We start from the raw sequence: 17,771 nt of genomic DNA, 5'->3' as shown, positions 1-17,771 counted from the left end.
ACAGGGTTTGCTGCTGCAGTGCCTTATTTTGCTGGAGTCCCAGAGGCCGCCTGTGGCCTCTCAAAGACACCAAGGAGACTTTTGTAAAGTCAAACTTTATGTGAGGTGTCCCATATAGAGCACAGTTTAAGCTGCTCAGATAAGAAAGCAGCACAGGGCTTTGTAGTACAGCTGCTGCTCCTGCTCCTGCTGCTTTGAATCCTTCCACATAGTAATGAAGGTGAATGCAAATGCGGGAGTGGAAGGAAATGGCGGATAAGTCCCCCAACTTAACTCTACTTAGCAGTTATTAAAGCTTGGCTGCTGCAAAAATAGATTACATTAACAGCGTTGCAGTTTTTAGTGGCTCATGTTACAGTGTTTTATTTTGGCTTCATACTGAAGGGATAAATCAATGAATAATAGTCTAAAGATATTGCTTGAGGACCAACTGTTATTTCTTTTTATGTAGTGATTGTGACATTACATTATATTACTCATTCCCCTAGATTTTAACTTGGCCTTCCCTCATCTTCTCAGTTGAATATTTGTGTCTTCATCTTTGTTAATTTATGATCTAATATCTTAATAATTAAAAAAAGATATTGCCCAACTACTGTCCTCATCGTAACTGTGACACTCCTCACAGGTGGTTATACCAGTACTTGATGTCAGTTTTTGGACAAACATTTTGCACTCTGACTTGTACTAAAGTCTGGTTGGTCTATGACAACATTCAGCAATGCATCAGCCACTTCGAATTTGGACACATGCAATGAAAATATCCTCATTGGAAGAACACAATCCACAACCTGTATGTCCACAGGAACTTATCAGTGTTGTTTAAACAGATGAGTGTGTGTTTGGATAAGCGATACACGAGGTGTCAATCGGGATGCCAACCGCTGTTGGCTTTACAGGAATTGCATTGGACGTCTGTCTGCATCCAATATGCACACATGACAGACAGGGTTGTCTAATAGTTGACAAAGTCAATATCTAGATCTAATACTACTGAAGATGCATCCCAAATTTCAAACAGTTGTTGTTTTTAGTGTGCACCAATGAACTTTGCATGTGCTTGCACAAAGGATATTAACACCTCGTCCCGTGTTTTGGAATCTAGAAAGCAGTGTCCCCTGGGGATGAATAAAGTGTTCTGATTCTGAAATCTGACTTGGGTATAATGCAGCTCACTGAGGTTCAGCCTCTGCCCGCCTCAGAGGACTGGCCTGTTTTACACTTGACCTAGCACATCACAAACCCAACTGTAAACACACAAGTTAGCTCGGCTAAACTGGCTTCATGCCAACTGACCGCCTCCCTTGGTTATTTCAAAAAGTCTTCACTTGCTCCACTTGCACAGCCATGGTTATATTCTTCTTTGTCCTGTTTTGTCACCAGCTTCTTCTGTGACCACAATTACGCTGTGAAGCTCGAGGGGGAAGAAACGCTTTAGAAAAGCAACCAAGCAATCAAGCAAGCAAATTAAATAGAATGTGTGCCTGCTTTCTTCTTTTTTCTTCTGTTTCAAATTGCATTTGTTTCTGGGTTTTTTTGTATTGCAATGTAAGCAATTCATTGAAACACAAACACATAAAAGATCCCTATTCAGAAATAAGAATAATCTTGTTGTTAAATCTGTTTAATCTGGCCCATCATTCCCTTCTCCTCAGAATCAAGTGTGTGTGTGTGTGTGTGTGTGTGTGTGTGTGTGTGTGTGTGTGTGTGTGTGCATGTAAAAGATTCACAACTTCTATTTATGTCATAATATTGCTTCTGACAGACAGCACATCATCCTGGTATCTGTTCCATTAGTATTCACTAAGTAACGCTAGGAGGTTCGTCCGCTTTTTTTGGAACTGCAAATGGACTAAAAAAAAAAACTCAAGTACATTAACTAAACGTACTGCATAATTAGCAGATGCTGTTTGGAATTTGTTCTCTCATCTCTTTTGCTGCAGCTCTTAGGATCAAGTTTCTTGCAGTGGGAGGTGTGTGGGCTGTTTGTGTGTGTGTGTTTGTGTTTTTGTGTGTGTGTCACCGTATTCTATTGATCCATCCACTGAGTAGATGAAGTGAGAAAGAACAAATCTTTTTCAATATTCTTTTTTCTTTTGAACTCCTTTTTAATGAAGTGACAATATGACAATAATTACATGATTTTCAATTAAGTTAAGCATGAATGGTAGGAAAAAAAATGAAACAACCTGAGCTGCAAAAGGTTTAATATGCTTTAAGCCAAAAAGATTAAGCCATCGGCCATCGTGCCAGTGATGATCAGTTTGACCTCTGACCTCTGGGACTCGCCGCTCATGTGGGCCACGTGTGTCTGGGTCGGCGTTACGTGAAAACATCAAAGGGGTTCACACCATCTGGGCCAGTGACTGACAAAGCATTAATCACAGTAGCCCTGCAACAGTTCAACTTCAGTGTGCTGGGTTTTTTTCTCCTCCTCCTGTGTCCCTGTTTCTCAGTCATGCACAAAAACACACACACCGCACGCAGTCGGGCACACAAAAGCAGATGTACGGGATTTCATTTGACTCCGACGGTGAGTTTGGGCTCCTCTCAGCATTCTGCCCCCTGCTCTGCCCCACCTCTGATCTCCATCTCTTTTATCAAGCACATGCGTACATGCTTTTTTTTTTTGCAGGTCAAGGTCAGGCTGGCCGAGTGTTACTGAGCAGCACATATTTTATGGGGTCGGATGAGGCGGGTTGGCACAGCAGGACCCCTGCGTGGCCGGGGGCCGGGGTGGGGTTGGGCGTGCACAAGGTGTGAAAACAAAGCAACCTTGTCCAGACGAGGAAGTGGACGCGCTGTTTCTGTCATCTGCTAGGTAGACCTTGAAGTAGGAAACTGTACTGCTGTACTGTACCTACAGTATTGGACTGTAGAAAACCACTGGTGACCTCAGTTACTAATGTGAAGGCTGGCTTAGTGGATGGTACGTGTTTTACATTAAATTGAATTCTTTTTTAGGTTGGACACGTCTGTGACTCCTGAAGGAAAGATGCTGAGGCCAAAAGATTATGTAAAGATCTTTTGGAGTATAAGCTGATTAACTGCCTGGGAGGGGTTGGAGGGCTGTTTTTTTGACAATTAATTTAGGTTGCTTTGAAAGCTGACTATTTTCCATCTGCAAAATACATTTCAGACCACATGCTGTCTTGGTTGTTTTCTCCATAAACTGGTTCTGTAAGTTTCCCGATAGCTGGCCTGATTTATAAAGAATCTAACTATAAAGTGTACCATTCCACACTGTAGAATCAAAGCATCTCCAGCGTACTGGGGTTTCCTGTTTTTTGTGAATAAAATACAGTACCTCCAATGAACGCTGCCTTGTATAAGGATTATCCGCTTCCTCATGGATTTGGATGTTTGGCCAGTGTTCTTGCAGATAGAATATTCATTCCTCTTGTCCTACTCATTGGATATTCTTTTTCTTGAACAATACTCTAACAAACTGACGTCAAGCATACATGTGCATGCACACACACACACACGCACACACAGCAGCAGCATTTCAGTCATAATCCCAAATGTCTTTGTAATCACAGCAGAAAAAAAGTAGCACTGGGAGTCCAAAACTACGATGGTCGACCAAAGGGATATTCGTATTAAGGGAGAATGAGAATGATTCTGTTAAAAGAAAAAAAGTGACACCGGTGGGACACAGATAAAGCAGATATACCATAAGCTTGGCTCTAAACTACAGAGGGGGGCAGCTGTTACAGAAGTAAAGTAATCTTGGGGGTTGAGACGCATGGCTGAGCCGAACAAATTTCATTATTTTTTGTTTTGTTTTAACATGCTGTGGTATTTAGCCAAGCGACTGAGCATGTTCCATTTGTTTGTCAAATGCCTTTCAGATTAGATTCCAGGATTCCGTCATCGACACAGTGTCAGGCTGTGAGTAGAACATTACATGCTGGTCAGTCCTAATTATTGCCATGGTGGTGGAAATAGAGGGGACTCTGCACTCCATTGTTGTCATAGATTTGTTCTTCAATAGGTGGAATAAGACGATGAGACTAGAAATAGAGTGAGCAATGATGTTTTGGTTACTGCTGGCTAGTATGGCCATATCAAGTATGGCCATAGCAAGCTTCCTCTTTAGGAGCCAACCTAGCATTCCATGGTAACACTCCGGCGGTACGCGAACACCTTAAACGACGACACCCCGCAGTCGCTGTATCATCACGCACCGCAGCGAGGAGTTCACAAATAACGTCGAGGATAGGTACTTCGTAGTTATGTTTTCAACTACGCACTTATTTGACTTTGTAGTTATGTTTTCAACTACACACTTATTTGTTCATTTACGCATATAACCTTTCAATCGTGAATGAATATGCCGATGATATTTTACCTTGAAAATATAAGAACTATGTCACAGATAAAAATGCTGTGTGTGTATTTATTTGATGTATTTGTTTAACAACATATAATGTTTCGTTTAACAGTGAAACACAGGTGGGAAGATTTAAGCACGTTAGGTTAAACAGAAGTCTGAAATAGGTGGTGAGAATACAGAAGGTAATCATGAATAATCGACTAATTGAAAAAATAGTCGATAGATTATTCTACAACAAAAAGTAATCGTTACGGTAGTTGCAGCCCTACACTCAGCTCCCAGTCGAAGGCATGCTGCAGAATGAAAGGAGAATTCTTGGCCTCCGCTTTGCTCCTGGGAACCTCGTTGCCTTCCCTCACTCAGTTCATGGCGTTGGGTCGTCGGGCCTGATTCCTGTTTGCTTTGACTCTCTGCTCTTCCACCCATTTGTCGATTTCTATGAAGACTTGAGGTGTCTCCACAAGTAATGACCTTCTATAAGTAATAGAAGTACAGAGACCAATATCTTAGCCAGTACTGACCGACTTTACCTAATATCAAATTCTACAACTGTAATGCACTTTTTTTTTGTATTTACTTTCAGTGATACACACTGAACAGTTAACTAATTAAATTCAATGTACCGGTAGTTAACTATTGATAGTGCAATGCACTCTAGTCTGGTGGCACCTGCCAAGCCTGGCAAGGAAGATTTTTTTTGGATTTGTGTTGTAAATATTTAATTTAATTTTTCTTTTCCATTAGATTGCTGTGCCTCTCTGAAACCACTTATCACTGGCTGTACTGCATCCGCACCAGTACAGTTTTACAAAGTAAAAACACAGCCGCTCTTGCTGAGTGAATAGTGCACAATTGCCACGTTGTAACTGAGGTTTGCTGCCAAAAAGAAACGTGTAAATAGGCCTCAGTGAGTTCACTGACAAGCATCATGCAAGTTGTTCTTGATTGAGCTTGCACGTAGCCGGTTTGTTTTGGTGACCATGCAGAACAAACATTGTTCTGTTGTATTGAAATGATACCGCAGTATGCCAGCTTTTTCTGTGAGGCTGCAAACAGTGGGTTAAATATGCATTTTTCTGGGATACTTTTCTGGGACCTTGAAAATTGCTGTTTTTGATGTGACCTGCTATAGTACATGTTAGCATTATAAGATAATCTTGCATAGAAACACACTTGTTTTTAATGATTGTATTGCAATACTGCCATGTCTGAATTACAACCATAGGGAACTGAAAAAGATCAAGAAATACATTGCTCAGAGTTTCAGTTAATAGTTCTATTGATTGTCCTAGCATCAGAAAATCATTTTTAAATGCTAAGTTCAGCGTTGTCTTTAATCAAAAGTAGTGGCTAATCAAAGTAGCTAATTGAAACTGCTAGTTGACATTGTCAGTTTTATTTTTTGGTGTTAATACTATTGCTGTCATTGTTATTTTTGTGAATATTAATATGTATGGAAATAACCAAGACGGTGTCAATTCTCCCATATTGCAGTGTTAAACCGCATCTGATCAAAATGAAGCATTACCCTTTTTTTTTTTTGCTCTTCTCCCTGCTTCTCAGATTACATCATCACTGATGCTTCCCCCTCCTCCACACACTCTTTTCCCTCTGCCAAGCTTTTAAACCCTCCTCCGCTGACCTGCCCACTGCCTGACTGTGTGTGTCTGTATGTGTGTGCAGTTCAAATCCCTCATGCTCTGTAGCACAGGATACTCAGATACAAGTTACACAAGCACCACAGCGACACACACACACACACACACACACACACACACACACACACACATGCTCACAGGACCACAGTACATGCTGACACACAGCAGGCTGATCTGGCAAGTGCAGCAGCAATGTGGCCAAAGCTGCTGATATCATTCCATCAGATTTTTTTTTCTTTTCTAGGTGGTGGTGGGTGGGAGGCGGGGCAAACACATGAAAACAGATAGAAATGCATTGTTTCTTTTGCATGTGTGCTTACATACATCTGGCAAAAGGCCTAATTTCTGTGGGTGTGAGGCCTTGAAGTGACTTAGACTGTGATCTCTGCTTCAACACAAGCCAGAAACTAGTGGTCATCATTTAAATATAAGTGCAAGTCTGTCATGACGATTGCTCATGGGACGTTTTTATGATGCATCATTGCATGGCTTTTGTTCTGAATGGCCAATTAAAATTTGACTGCATTTACATTTTTTGAATTCAATGAACTGCTTGTACTCTAGCTGGAGTCTTGGAGCTACGTCACTCTAAGAAATACTAAGTAGTGTAATTACTAATGTAGTGTTTACCGGACCATATGCTTGAACAGAGTTCCCAGATTTTTACTAACAAATTCCAGAGTATTCCCTTTCCCCCATCTGGTGTGAAATGTTAAACTTTATTTCTGGGTTTATGCCCCATCCTTAAACTAGATTTCATAGATTTTCAACCATGGTCACAGTCACATCATATATCTGATATCCTCATGTGCTCAGTGGAGTTCAGCTCAGTGTCTGCTGAGACGCCACCGAGGACATAAAGGCAAACTCTTTGTTTTGTGTTCTCTTTGCAGTGCAAATCAACTGCACCTAGCTGATATAGCGTGTAGCGACTTTAGCAAAACACTCCTCTACATTCCAAGATGCACAAATGAGAGCTTTCCATGTTACTTTCTAAACACCTATTGCACTTCTACACTTTTCAGCGCAAAACAGGTGGAGGGGGAAGTGGGAGGGCGATGTTGTTTCTCAAAAAAAAAAAATTGTATATGATTTGTAATGACCATGCCAACTATGACACAATAAAATATGTTAAAAAAAAACAACAACTGAGAAATGACCCAGTGGGTTGTATTGCAGTGTCTCATGTATAATCCCGGAGGGAGCGATTTGCAAAGACAGGCTTGGGTTGGTGACTGCTGTCAAAACAAAGCCCGTACTATATGTTTAGAAACTTAATTTAGGGAAGATTAACAAACTGATGGTCCTTATCTACTTTAGTATTACAAGCAGGCCCTCCGGCACCGTGCTTCCTCCGTTGCGCTGTTACAGCATGGAACAAGCTGTTGGGTATAGTGCTGCGTTTTTATCTCGACTATTTTACTGTTTATATATTTTTTTTACTGTTTTAATTGAAGAGAAGCAAGCCCTGACTAGGCAGTGACTGAGAGCGCGAGATGTTCTCTAGCAACAAATGTGCACATTTACTTTTGTGAGACACATTTCCTGCCTCTGTGAACATCTGGAGTGTGTAACTGGTTTGGGTGCCATATTTAAATGACGATACTTATCGGCTTTGTGGAAACAGCGTCGTCTGAAAAGTCTCCTAATTATCAATTTAGTTAACACCCCCACTTGAGGTGATGCCAGTCTTTTTCAAAGCAGATCCATTGCACAAGATGTTTTATGGAAACAGGTTTGCAGATTTAACTCTGACACTGCAAAAATTCAGCATGCGTGACTCAGACTGTTTGTGATGCCGATGCCGACGAGTGCAATGGATTTATATTGTTTTGTCTTCGCCTAAGATCAGTGTTTGTTGTGGCCATCGCTAGCCGGCCTGCTAGAATAATTACAGCGTGAAATGCTGCATCCGTTCTTGCGCTGGCTTTGTTTACCTCTGCTCCACCCATTTATCACATCCAGTGACCGAGATAGCCTCGTTCATTTGCTTTGAAGCGTTGATTAAAGTCTTAAAAAAAAAAACCTTTGCTTGATATTTTATGAAAACGCAGTAATAGTATGCCTTGGAACATTTAACAAGTTAAGTATTGCGATATTTCTGTTCATGTTAATTGGATCAGTGTTAGAGGGAGGGGGCTACCTGTGAGTTTGTCTGACCCCTCAGTTTAGAACAGGAACGGACAAACTACGGCTTGGGGGCCATATACGGCCTGTTGAGCTTTTCAATCTGGCCCGACTAACTTGAAGAAATTATATTAATAGTAAGGAGCTAATAAAATAGCTGTATTTCTTCTTTCTTTTTTTTGTGTTAAGAGCAATTTCAATGAAGAGCTAAATACCATGGGGCTTCCTTGACACATATTTTATTGTAACTTTGCATTTGTTCATTTTCAATCGATATCAAAGTACATGTTTTCTACATATTCCACGATGAAGATGGAGGTTGGTTGGTCACCAAAACACTCCATCCATCTGCTCCTGCTCCGGCCTCTCTGTCAAGTTTTAGAACCCATTGTGGCTCACCAATCAAACGGTTTGCCCACCCCTGGTTTAGAAGGTGTTGTAGTCTTTCTCCCTGGAGCTCTCCCTGGTCACTGGTGGTAGTGGTGGTGGTGGTACTGTGAACGCCCCCCCCCCACCAAGCTTTATTGAATATTTGTGATTCTCCCTCCCTCTTTCTCTGCTCCCCACCTCTGTCAGCTCCGCCTCCCTTCTCTCCCTCCCTCTCTCTCTCTCCCCATAGAAGGCTGGATTGCACACAACTGCTGATGGACGCCAGGCCCTCCGTACAGTACTGCATTTGCGTCAGCTATTATAAATGTCACCGCGGCATTCTTCAAGTTAATGATGGCTGAGCTAGATACCTGAGATATCTCCCTGTCTTCGTGTGTGCCTGCGAGTGTGGGCCGGAAAATTGTATGTGCCAGACATTATAAAAGTCATGATGAGGCTGCAGCAGTTTCCAGCAGGCCTTGTATGGCGTGGTGTGTGTATGTGCGTACATATTGCATGCCGTGTTATTTCCTCACCCTATGCACGTCTCAATTAAGTCACGAAACAACCACTGCATTTCCATTGAGATGCCTCATTTTTGGTATCTTTTATTAAAAGGTAGAAAGAGACGTGGCAGGAAGATTTGAAGCGAACCAGGAGCAAATTTAATGGAGATGCATACAAAAAAATTGGACAAAAACTGTTTTGTTAGGTGCAGAGCTTGGCAGCGGTACACCTTGTACATCCTGAAGCTTCTAGCTCAGTCGCTGGGGCTGCCACGCATTCATGTTGCTGTGCAAATCTCCTCTGCGAGCCTCCTTTCAGGACTGTTTGCCTCCTTTCACTGTCACTGTAAATATCACAGTGAATCGCAGTGAATGGACACCGCTCAAGCCTTGACGCAGCCTAGAACAACAACAGCCTAAATCACAATGGGTGTGATAACAGCAACATAGCAGGAGGGACGTCCTCTTGTTTGCAGTACGGTGTTCCGTGCTCGCTGGATCGTCGTTGTAGAGACACTGGTGGTCACATTTTATATATAGCTCATTTAAAAGGATTTTAAAAAGGTTATCATTTTAAAAAGCTTTTTTTTTTTCATTCTCTTTATTTATGCAGTATGGGCTGTTTGGCCCCAGCAGGTGAGTTCAAGCACCTCGGTGGCCTCTTAGTGGGAAGAAGAAGGAGCGATGAGAGTGATGGGCAGTTTGCTGTACTGTGGCGACGTGCCAGACCATCGCGATGAAAGTGGGTCTGCAAGGTTAAGCTTTTGATTAGCTGTTTAAACCAGCCCCACCTCACGTCTAGGGTCAAGTGCTTCAGGTAGTGATTGGAAAAGTGACAAGGTGGCAGACGTAAGCATCCGATATGAGGCTCCCCCGACTGCTGATGTAATCGTACGAAGGGCAACAAGTTTGCTACACTCACCTGGAATAACAAATTCTCTCAGTTAGCTGTTATTTATATATTATTATTAATGATACTGATCTGTGTGAAGACACTGATCATGTTCTAATAATTATCAGCAATGGCTTAATAAGGTTGGATAAAATTTAATTTTCAACACAGCTCAACGAGTTGTGCTTTTTTTTTTTTTTTTAGAACAGGCTTGCGTGTTACTCATGTGGTCCTTTGGGGGGGGGGGGGAGACCTGGTGCCCGCAAGCACCATGTTGGTGACCCCTGCTCTAGACCTTCGCTGCACCCTGTTTACATTGTGGCCATTAAAATTTGTTCTGTTCTGTTCTGAGCCGGCGTGGTTGCATCACCGCTGATCACTCACAAGCAGCAGATCAACTGTTCTGCTTTAATTTAAGTAAAAAGCAATAGAACATTCTGGGAAAGGACCAGTGTGTCAGATTCAGTCGTTTAAAAATAGAACAGAGCAGATTTAGAAGCAAGAGAACTGTAGTCAAGTTGAACTTACGGGCAAGCACACGTCAGGAGAACACAGTGGATGGAGCGACCAACTCAGAGGGAGAGCACATGTGTCTTTATTAGGCAGTTGATATGGTGATTTAGTATTTATACCAGAGATACTTTTTTGCCCATTTTACATTATTGTAAGCACACAAGGAAATGATGTGTTAACTAACCTCTCCAGCTCCCCAGATGGACTCAACAATAAAACAAAGTAGAGAATTCACTAAAAAAAACAAAAACAAATCCAACTGTATACATATGGGAAGAGAATGTACTAAAAATCTGTGTTTTGTATCTACGGTGGTACAGACAGTTACATATCATATGATATCTGCTCAGATAAATTATTTAGTGGGTTGTGTTAAGTAAGGCACGCAATGCAATGACATATAAAGGATGATATTCCAAATTTTGATAATATTTTCAGAGCAGCTCCTTATAAAATACTTTCTAAATAAAGACACAACATTAGGTACATCAGCTGGAAATAGGTAGAAGGGGGCTTTCGATCCCTCCAGCAGAGTCAAATACGCCTGCGAGCTCCAAGGGAGGCAAAGGCTATAATACTGATTTCCTTGAGAGTGAAAGTGAAAAATCTTGAGAGACTCCAAAAATAGAAATGAAGGGGCCTGAGGGCAACGTGCCTACTGAAGGGTTTTGAGAGTGCGTCGCAGAAAGAGGATCAAGGCTTAGGACAGGACAGGAGAAGAACGTGCGTGTGATTGGCGGGGGATAAAGAACATCTGTCACAAACAACAACAGCATTGAGGAGTTTGTTCAGTTTGACTTTAGAGAGCCGTGTCCCATGTGTGAATTTAAACTGAGTCAGACTGGAGGAGGAAGCAGCAGAACTGACACCTTTCAGGGCTCTCAGCCACCACTCTGCTGAGAATGTGGTACCAAGTTCATTTTCCCAGGTATCCCTGGACAGCAAAGTGCAAACCACCTGAGTACGATACTGTCGCTGAACAGTTTGGGTGAAGAAGTGTCTGAGTTTTTAACTCACAGCTTGTTTTCACCTCCGCTTTTTGCAACCAGCAAAGGCGAGAAAAAAAAATAGCTGATGATTCTGGAACAAATTAAATAACGTGTTACTCTATCTCTTTTTTTGTAGGATGATGAAGTCGTCCTCCAGAGCTCAGCCACAATTCACAAGGAGCAACAGAAACTCTGCTTGGCTGCTGAAGGCTTTGGAAACAGACTCTGCTTTCTTGAGTCCATCTCCAATTCCAAGGTATTGATTCAAAGTTCATGTGCTTGTATTTAGTTAGTTCTCTGTAGTTATCCATTTGAAACCTCTCCGTACAGAATTGATAGTGTTGTTTCTGCATTGTGGTGCAGCCACTCCCAAAAAAACAAAAACAAAGCTAAAACTACAGTCTGTTTAATTGGATACTGGTCAAAGTAAAAGCCTGAATTTGGTTGTTTTGTTTGTTTGTCGTTGAACAGAATGTGCCTCCAGACCTGTCAATCTGTACCTTTGTACTGGAGCAATCACTGTCGGTACGAGCCCTTCAGGAGATGCTGGCCAACACAGAAGAGAAGGCTGAGGCGGTGAGTCTTATCATGCTCTCTCATTATTCCACAACACACAAATCAGGGAAAGGGGATAAATGTTAAAGAGGGATATTTTGCTGATGAGCAACCAGCTCTGTTTCACTTCCTTTCTGTCAATGCAGAGCAATGAAAGTTGTTTCTCTTCCTTGTCAGTCCTTATTTGCCCTATTTCTTTATTAATAACAATAAATAATATTAATGGCTCGGATTTATATTGCCCTTTTTATGGCACCCAGAGCTCAAATTGAACCTGTTATTCATTCCTTTCATTCATTCACGCCCATCTGTGCCAAATGGCCCCTCACCACTGAACATTCATTTACATACATACGAGGCAATGGGGGTGAAATGTCTTGCCAAGGACACAACTGAGATTCCGTTGTGTATTTTTTTACATGTTGAAATCAGTATTTTTGTGGATTTCTGTGTGTATATCAGTATATCAGTTTCTGTAGCCTCATTCACAAAAGTAAAGTATAAAAAGCACAGTTTTGAGTAAATTATCTGCATTACATTTCAACCTTGCATCTGTTTAGAGAGCCAAGCAGCCATTTATTTTTTTAGTGCTATATGTACAAGTATCCAGACATTATTTTAAAAATTATTGACAAAAATAGATCCCTTTTATATCACAGCAATGGTCATTGTTATTCTCTTTCCCAAAGAGTTGTTTTTAAAAGATCTTAGGTTGCCCCAAATGTCTGCTGCGTAGAAGTAACTTTCACATCTTAATTGCAGGTATTACAATATTTATTGCAATTTTATTCCTTATTTTTGCAGTATTTCAGACACATACAAATACTTGATGCAATCTAATATATACTTTAAAAAGTTATGACATACATTTTATCTGGTTGAAAAATTCTATCTCATTAGCAAATCAGCCACACTTTCACAAACATCTTGTTTTGTGAGGAAATGGAAATCCACTGTCAAAACACCACCATAAATATCTGCAGATCATCTTGGTGGACTTTAGCTGCACTTTACAGTTCATTTCTTGCTTTCCTTCTTGTTTTTCTTCTTGTCTTTTATGTCACGCTAATGATGAAAGCCAATCTCACTGGAATAGATGAACACCGACTTTCATTTTGCCACAGAGACACAGGCAAACTATTCTCAGCTATATTTGGCCGCAAGCAACTTTAACAATGACACAATCAAGTAAAGATATTTGCTTCATCTGCTGTCACTTTGACATATCCAAGAAATACTCAGTCTGTAAATAGATTTCATTGTAAGCATTGGCTTGTTTTTTGCAATAAAATAAATGGGGACAACTGAAAGTCAGGCATTTTTAATACTTTGTTATAATCTGAGGTTCCAGTGGCGTTAAAATGCCCAAGACATTTAACATCTTTATTAAATTCAGATACAGTGAACCCTCAAGGCTAAATTGAAACTTTGTCACCTTTAAATACACCAGAGATTCATTATGTATTAGAATGAACTGACCAAGCCGTCAGGGGTGGTTGATTGTTTTTTACTGGCAAGCCAGAATGACAGTGTAGCAGTGTAGTAGAAAAATTTTAATTTACATGGTTTGTTTTTGCCTGTACAGTTTATGCAGTCGAGTTGTCTTGCTGACTGTGACCGTGACACAGACAGTGGTGTAAGTGTGTGCCGCGTAAAACCCAAAAGTGCATCTGATCCCATGCTTGCACCCTTTGAGTCTGGCGCACCGCAAAAAAAAAAAAATGAACTGGTAAACCCTAAAGTAAAGTTAGGGAAGCAGTCGTACAGTTGCACAAAAATACGCAACACTTTGCACAACTTTGCCACAACACTTTGCTTTGTGTTTTTGTGATATTCTGTGACATCATGTCAGGTTTAATTCCGGTGCTGCACATGTTAGCACTCACTTACTGAATAGTGGAGTCAGACAGAAGAAGTAGCAGGTGAATTTCTCTCATCTGTCTCAGCGCTCACTGACAGGCTGTGTCGCCAGCAAGGTAGAAAACTTGCATATGATAAATAGAAACATTTTACTCATTCCACAATAAAAAGCTTTCTGATAATAGTAAAAGAAGAACGATAATTTGTGTATAATATATACTCCTGGCACTATTGCCTATTTTTTCTGCATTATCTTTGCTTGTTTTAACAGCGACTCAGTTGAACGCTAAAATTCCTCACTCTCTTCCTTGTTAATCTCTCTCTCCTTCCCTCTCTCTCTCTCTCTCTCTCCCTCTCTCTCTCTCTCTCTGTCTCTCTCTCTCTCTCTCTCTCTCTCTTGCTTTAAGGCGGCCCAGGGTGGCGGCCATCGCACTTTATTGTATGGACACGCTGTCCTGCTGCGACACTCCTACAGCGGAATGGTCAGTGGTGAACACATGCACGTGCATGTGTGATCAGCACACCTCAGCTCACTCATGAAATGTTATTTCAATGGCAGAGTTTTGATCTGTCAGAACAAATGGTCACGGTTGAATCGCAGCCAGAAGATCCTGGGTGTACATATGCAAACATACGCCTGGAGACTGTCATGTAAATTTACAGCTCGACCAAGTGCAGGAAACATTGCTTAATGCGCTCCAGTGAGATTTATGAGCAGCGCATGTGATACCGAAACAGCCAACGTCCCCTTAAAGGACCAGTGTGTGAAATGTAGTGTCATTTATTGGCAGGGAAGCTTATTGTAAACAAATTTATACCTCTATATTTATCATATGTGGTGACAAGCCAATGGCCATGCTGTCGGCGTGGTTCACTTGCAAACAATAATTTTCAATCAGACTGTTAGCGGAATGTCGTGGTCTGCAGGAAGGAGGAAGAACTTCAGTGTCTCAAATCTAAGACAAATTTGATCTTAAGCCTTTTTTTAAACCAGGCGGGATTTCAGAATAAAATCATGAAACCCTGAGCAGACCGACAGTAAGTTCCACTAAACTGACATGGTGGCAATATGGCCGCCTCACTATTAGTGGACTTTCTGCAAAATTTAAATGCTCATCATGAGCAAATGGCAGCAGTGGTTTATTTTTCAAACACCCTCATATGAGTATAAATGTATGATATGCTTTTAATACAAACATAATCATTGTTTTTGTTTTGACACCTCTGGTTTTAATGGAATAAGCAGGTTTTCCAAGAACTGTGATTGAGCCCATGAGGTCAATCTGTCTTCTGTTGTTTCTCCGTGCAGTATCTGTGCTGCCTGTCCACCTCCCGCTCATCCACAGACAAATTAGCTTTTGATGTCGGACTGCAGGAAGACACCACAGGTAGGACTCTGTGCGCGCGTGCGTGTGTGTAGTGTGTTTGTGTGTGTGTGTGTTCAGACTCGGGAAGTGCTCGAGCTTAAGAGGAAACGGAAGGTTTTCATGGAACATTGCGTGTGTCATCGGCTTGTGGATGATAAGTTCCTCTTACCAGTCATTAGGTAACCAAATAACACAAGCATAGCTCAGGTACAGTTTGGTATCCCACGCTTCACCTTTGGTTTCAGTATGCCCACTTTATTTCCTGATATGAAACGCTGGAATCTTGTGTGTGTGCCGCTAAGCCTTTGTCTAAACTGTCTGGGCTGCGCTGTGACCTGCTGCTTCCTTGCTGTTCTCCCCTCTCGCTAAAACAAAGGCAGGACAATAAGCCTGTGCAAGGTACACCATCTGCCCCGTTTTCAGTTTTGACCTGCTTCTGTAAAGCCCATGCAAATAAACAGTACAAGCCAATCCACTTTCAGGAGAAACTAGACCTCCAAAGTGTCGGACAAGCTGAGGTGACACTGCCTTATTGCACTGGCTGTTTTATTGCAGTTTGAGTCTGGCTCTTTTTTATGACGTGCCCTTTCTTTGTTCTATTAATTTGTGTGTCTGCTTATGTTTGTGTGTTTGTGTGTGCGTAGGCGAGGCTTGCTGGTGGACCATTCATCCGGCGTCAAAGCAGCGATCTGAGGGGGAGAAGGTACGAGTGGGAGATGATCTCATCCTCGTCAGCATCTCCTCTGAAAGATACCTGGTCAGTAGCAGCTGTGCGTGTGCTGGATATTGGCAAAAGAGGAAACTGGATCCTTAGAAGCTTTCTCAATGTTTGTATTTCTGGCAGACCGCACTGATCTGCTCTGCGTCTCAAAATTCATAATTTTGACTTTGAAGCATCCATTTGTATTTTTAACAGGGCTCCATTATTATCACATTAACAGATTAGATGCCTTCTTTTTTTCATCACACACCAAGTACTAAAAATGGCATCTTGCACATTTCTAGATGGGCTGCCTTTTCCCATGTAACTGCACTAAATCAAGCCGTTGGCATTTTGCTCTGCTTTCAACATCACAAGTGAAGCTGATTTGCATAGTAACGCCTCTGCAGACTTTTTGGTGGGCTGCTAGCTAGCGCTGGGTGTGAGCGGCTGGCCTGTCACAAGAGAGTGAGCTGCTCCGAGGCAGAGCCACGGATGGCGCAGGTAGGGGAGGGGGCAAGAGTGAGAAAGTCTGACTTTGTGAAGCCTGTACACTTTTTGACCAATCAGACCTTGTTTATTGTTGGAAGTTAACCACCAAAGTGATTTCATTAAATCTGAAAATGTCCATCATCGGGCCCCATTGCATTTAAGCATCTGAAGCTCATAACATTAGCATTTACAATTATGTGCACAATATATGCACTATATTACATACAGTAACTTCTTGGATCCTTTTTTAAATTATATTTAACCCGCACCCCCACCATGATGATGCTTGTGTTGCCATGGAGGCATGCTGTCATTTTTCTATTTAGCCCCCAGTGTTCACCAGCAGCGCAAAGCACCTTTGCCAGGTTTTCAGCAGTCTGCTGTTCTGGCACTCGCTTCACTTTGCAGAAATTCACGTTTGTGCATCAGAGCGGCAGGTGATGGTCACAGACGAGGCTGTCCTGAGTTTCCCCTTTGAATCTGCATTCTGATCTCATTCTGACTGACTGTTGCTGAAGTCACTACTAATACTAATAAATACTAATACTGCTTGATTATTTGGCAGTTTTTATTTTTTACCAAAATACATTGCTGATCTTGTGTACAAGCCGTGTAGATGCATGGATAAGCAGTTGTGAGGGTATTACTACATGTGCACATCAAAAAAAATAACATGTACCAGATAGAAATAGATCTGTGTTGAATTGCTGATTTTCACTGTGGAATCTCTCCCTGCAGCATCTTTCTTATGGCAACGGCAGCCTCCATGTAGATGCAGCCTTCCAGCAGACGTTGTGGAGTGTGGCTCCCATCTGTTCTGGCAGTGAAGTAGGACAAGGTAAACCCGTGTGTCAGTCAATTTGTTTGTGTTTTTTCCCTCCATCCATCAGCTTGAATTTGTTCTCGCTGCTTGTGGTGCGCCTTTCTTCTGCGTGCGTGCGTGCATGCATACGTGCGCTTATCTGTGCCTGCCTTGCCTCCCTCAATTTTAATTCATTGGCTCTCATTTCTCGTCCCCTGTTTTTCTGCTCCCCTGCTCTGTTGTTGGCAGGTTTCCTGATAGGAGGGGACGTCCTACGCCTCCTCCACGGTCACATGGATGAGTGTCTAACTGTTCCATCTGGGGAGCATGGAGATGAGCAAAGAAGGTAATGTTTCCTCATAGCCTCCACGTGACTGACCTGAGTTGTTGACCAGCCAAAACTAGTTTTTGCTCGACTGCTTTTTTATGATTTATCATGCAACATATACATACATATTACCTGACATGTTCTGACCTAAAAAAAAAATTTTCTGAGGTAAGTGTTCTTTACAGACTTGATAAATATACTTCTGGCACCTTTTATAATCAATTATAATCCTTCAATTATGCCAATCAAAGGGAACAGAGGAGACGCTGGCCCA

At 41.8% G+C, this 17,771-nt stretch overlaps 1 protein-coding gene across 2 annotated transcripts in view; it reads left to right on the top strand.

The window, feature by feature from the left end:
* ryr2a (ryanodine receptor 2a (cardiac)) overlaps positions 1-17,771 on the top strand; it is a 95,158-nt gene that overhangs the window by 13,864 nt on the left and 63,523 nt on the right. For both annotated transcript variants that reach the window (XM_076034809.1, XM_076034808.1), the window contains exons 2-8: positions 11,530-11,649; positions 11,865-11,969; positions 14,216-14,290; positions 15,118-15,196; positions 15,820-15,932; positions 17,106-17,205; positions 17,419-17,515. In XM_076034809.1, the coding sequence (XP_075890924.1) occupies positions 11,530-11,649; positions 11,865-11,969; positions 14,216-14,290; positions 15,118-15,196; positions 15,820-15,932; positions 17,106-17,205; positions 17,419-17,515 (689 nt within the window). The remainder of the gene's footprint in view (positions 1-11,529; positions 11,650-11,864; positions 11,970-14,215; positions 14,291-15,117; positions 15,197-15,819; positions 15,933-17,105; positions 17,206-17,418; positions 17,516-17,771) is intronic.

This window comes from Nelusetta ayraudi, unplaced genomic scaffold (assembly GCF_046127955.1).
Source record: "Nelusetta ayraudi isolate G7.1 ecotype Tasmania unplaced genomic scaffold, CSIRO-AGI_Nayr_v1 ptg000042l, whole genome shotgun sequence".
Classification (NCBI taxonomy): domain Eukaryota; kingdom Metazoa; phylum Chordata; class Actinopteri; order Tetraodontiformes; family Monacanthidae; genus Nelusetta; species Nelusetta ayraudi.
This window is presented reverse-complemented; position numbering and strand designations above follow the sequence as displayed.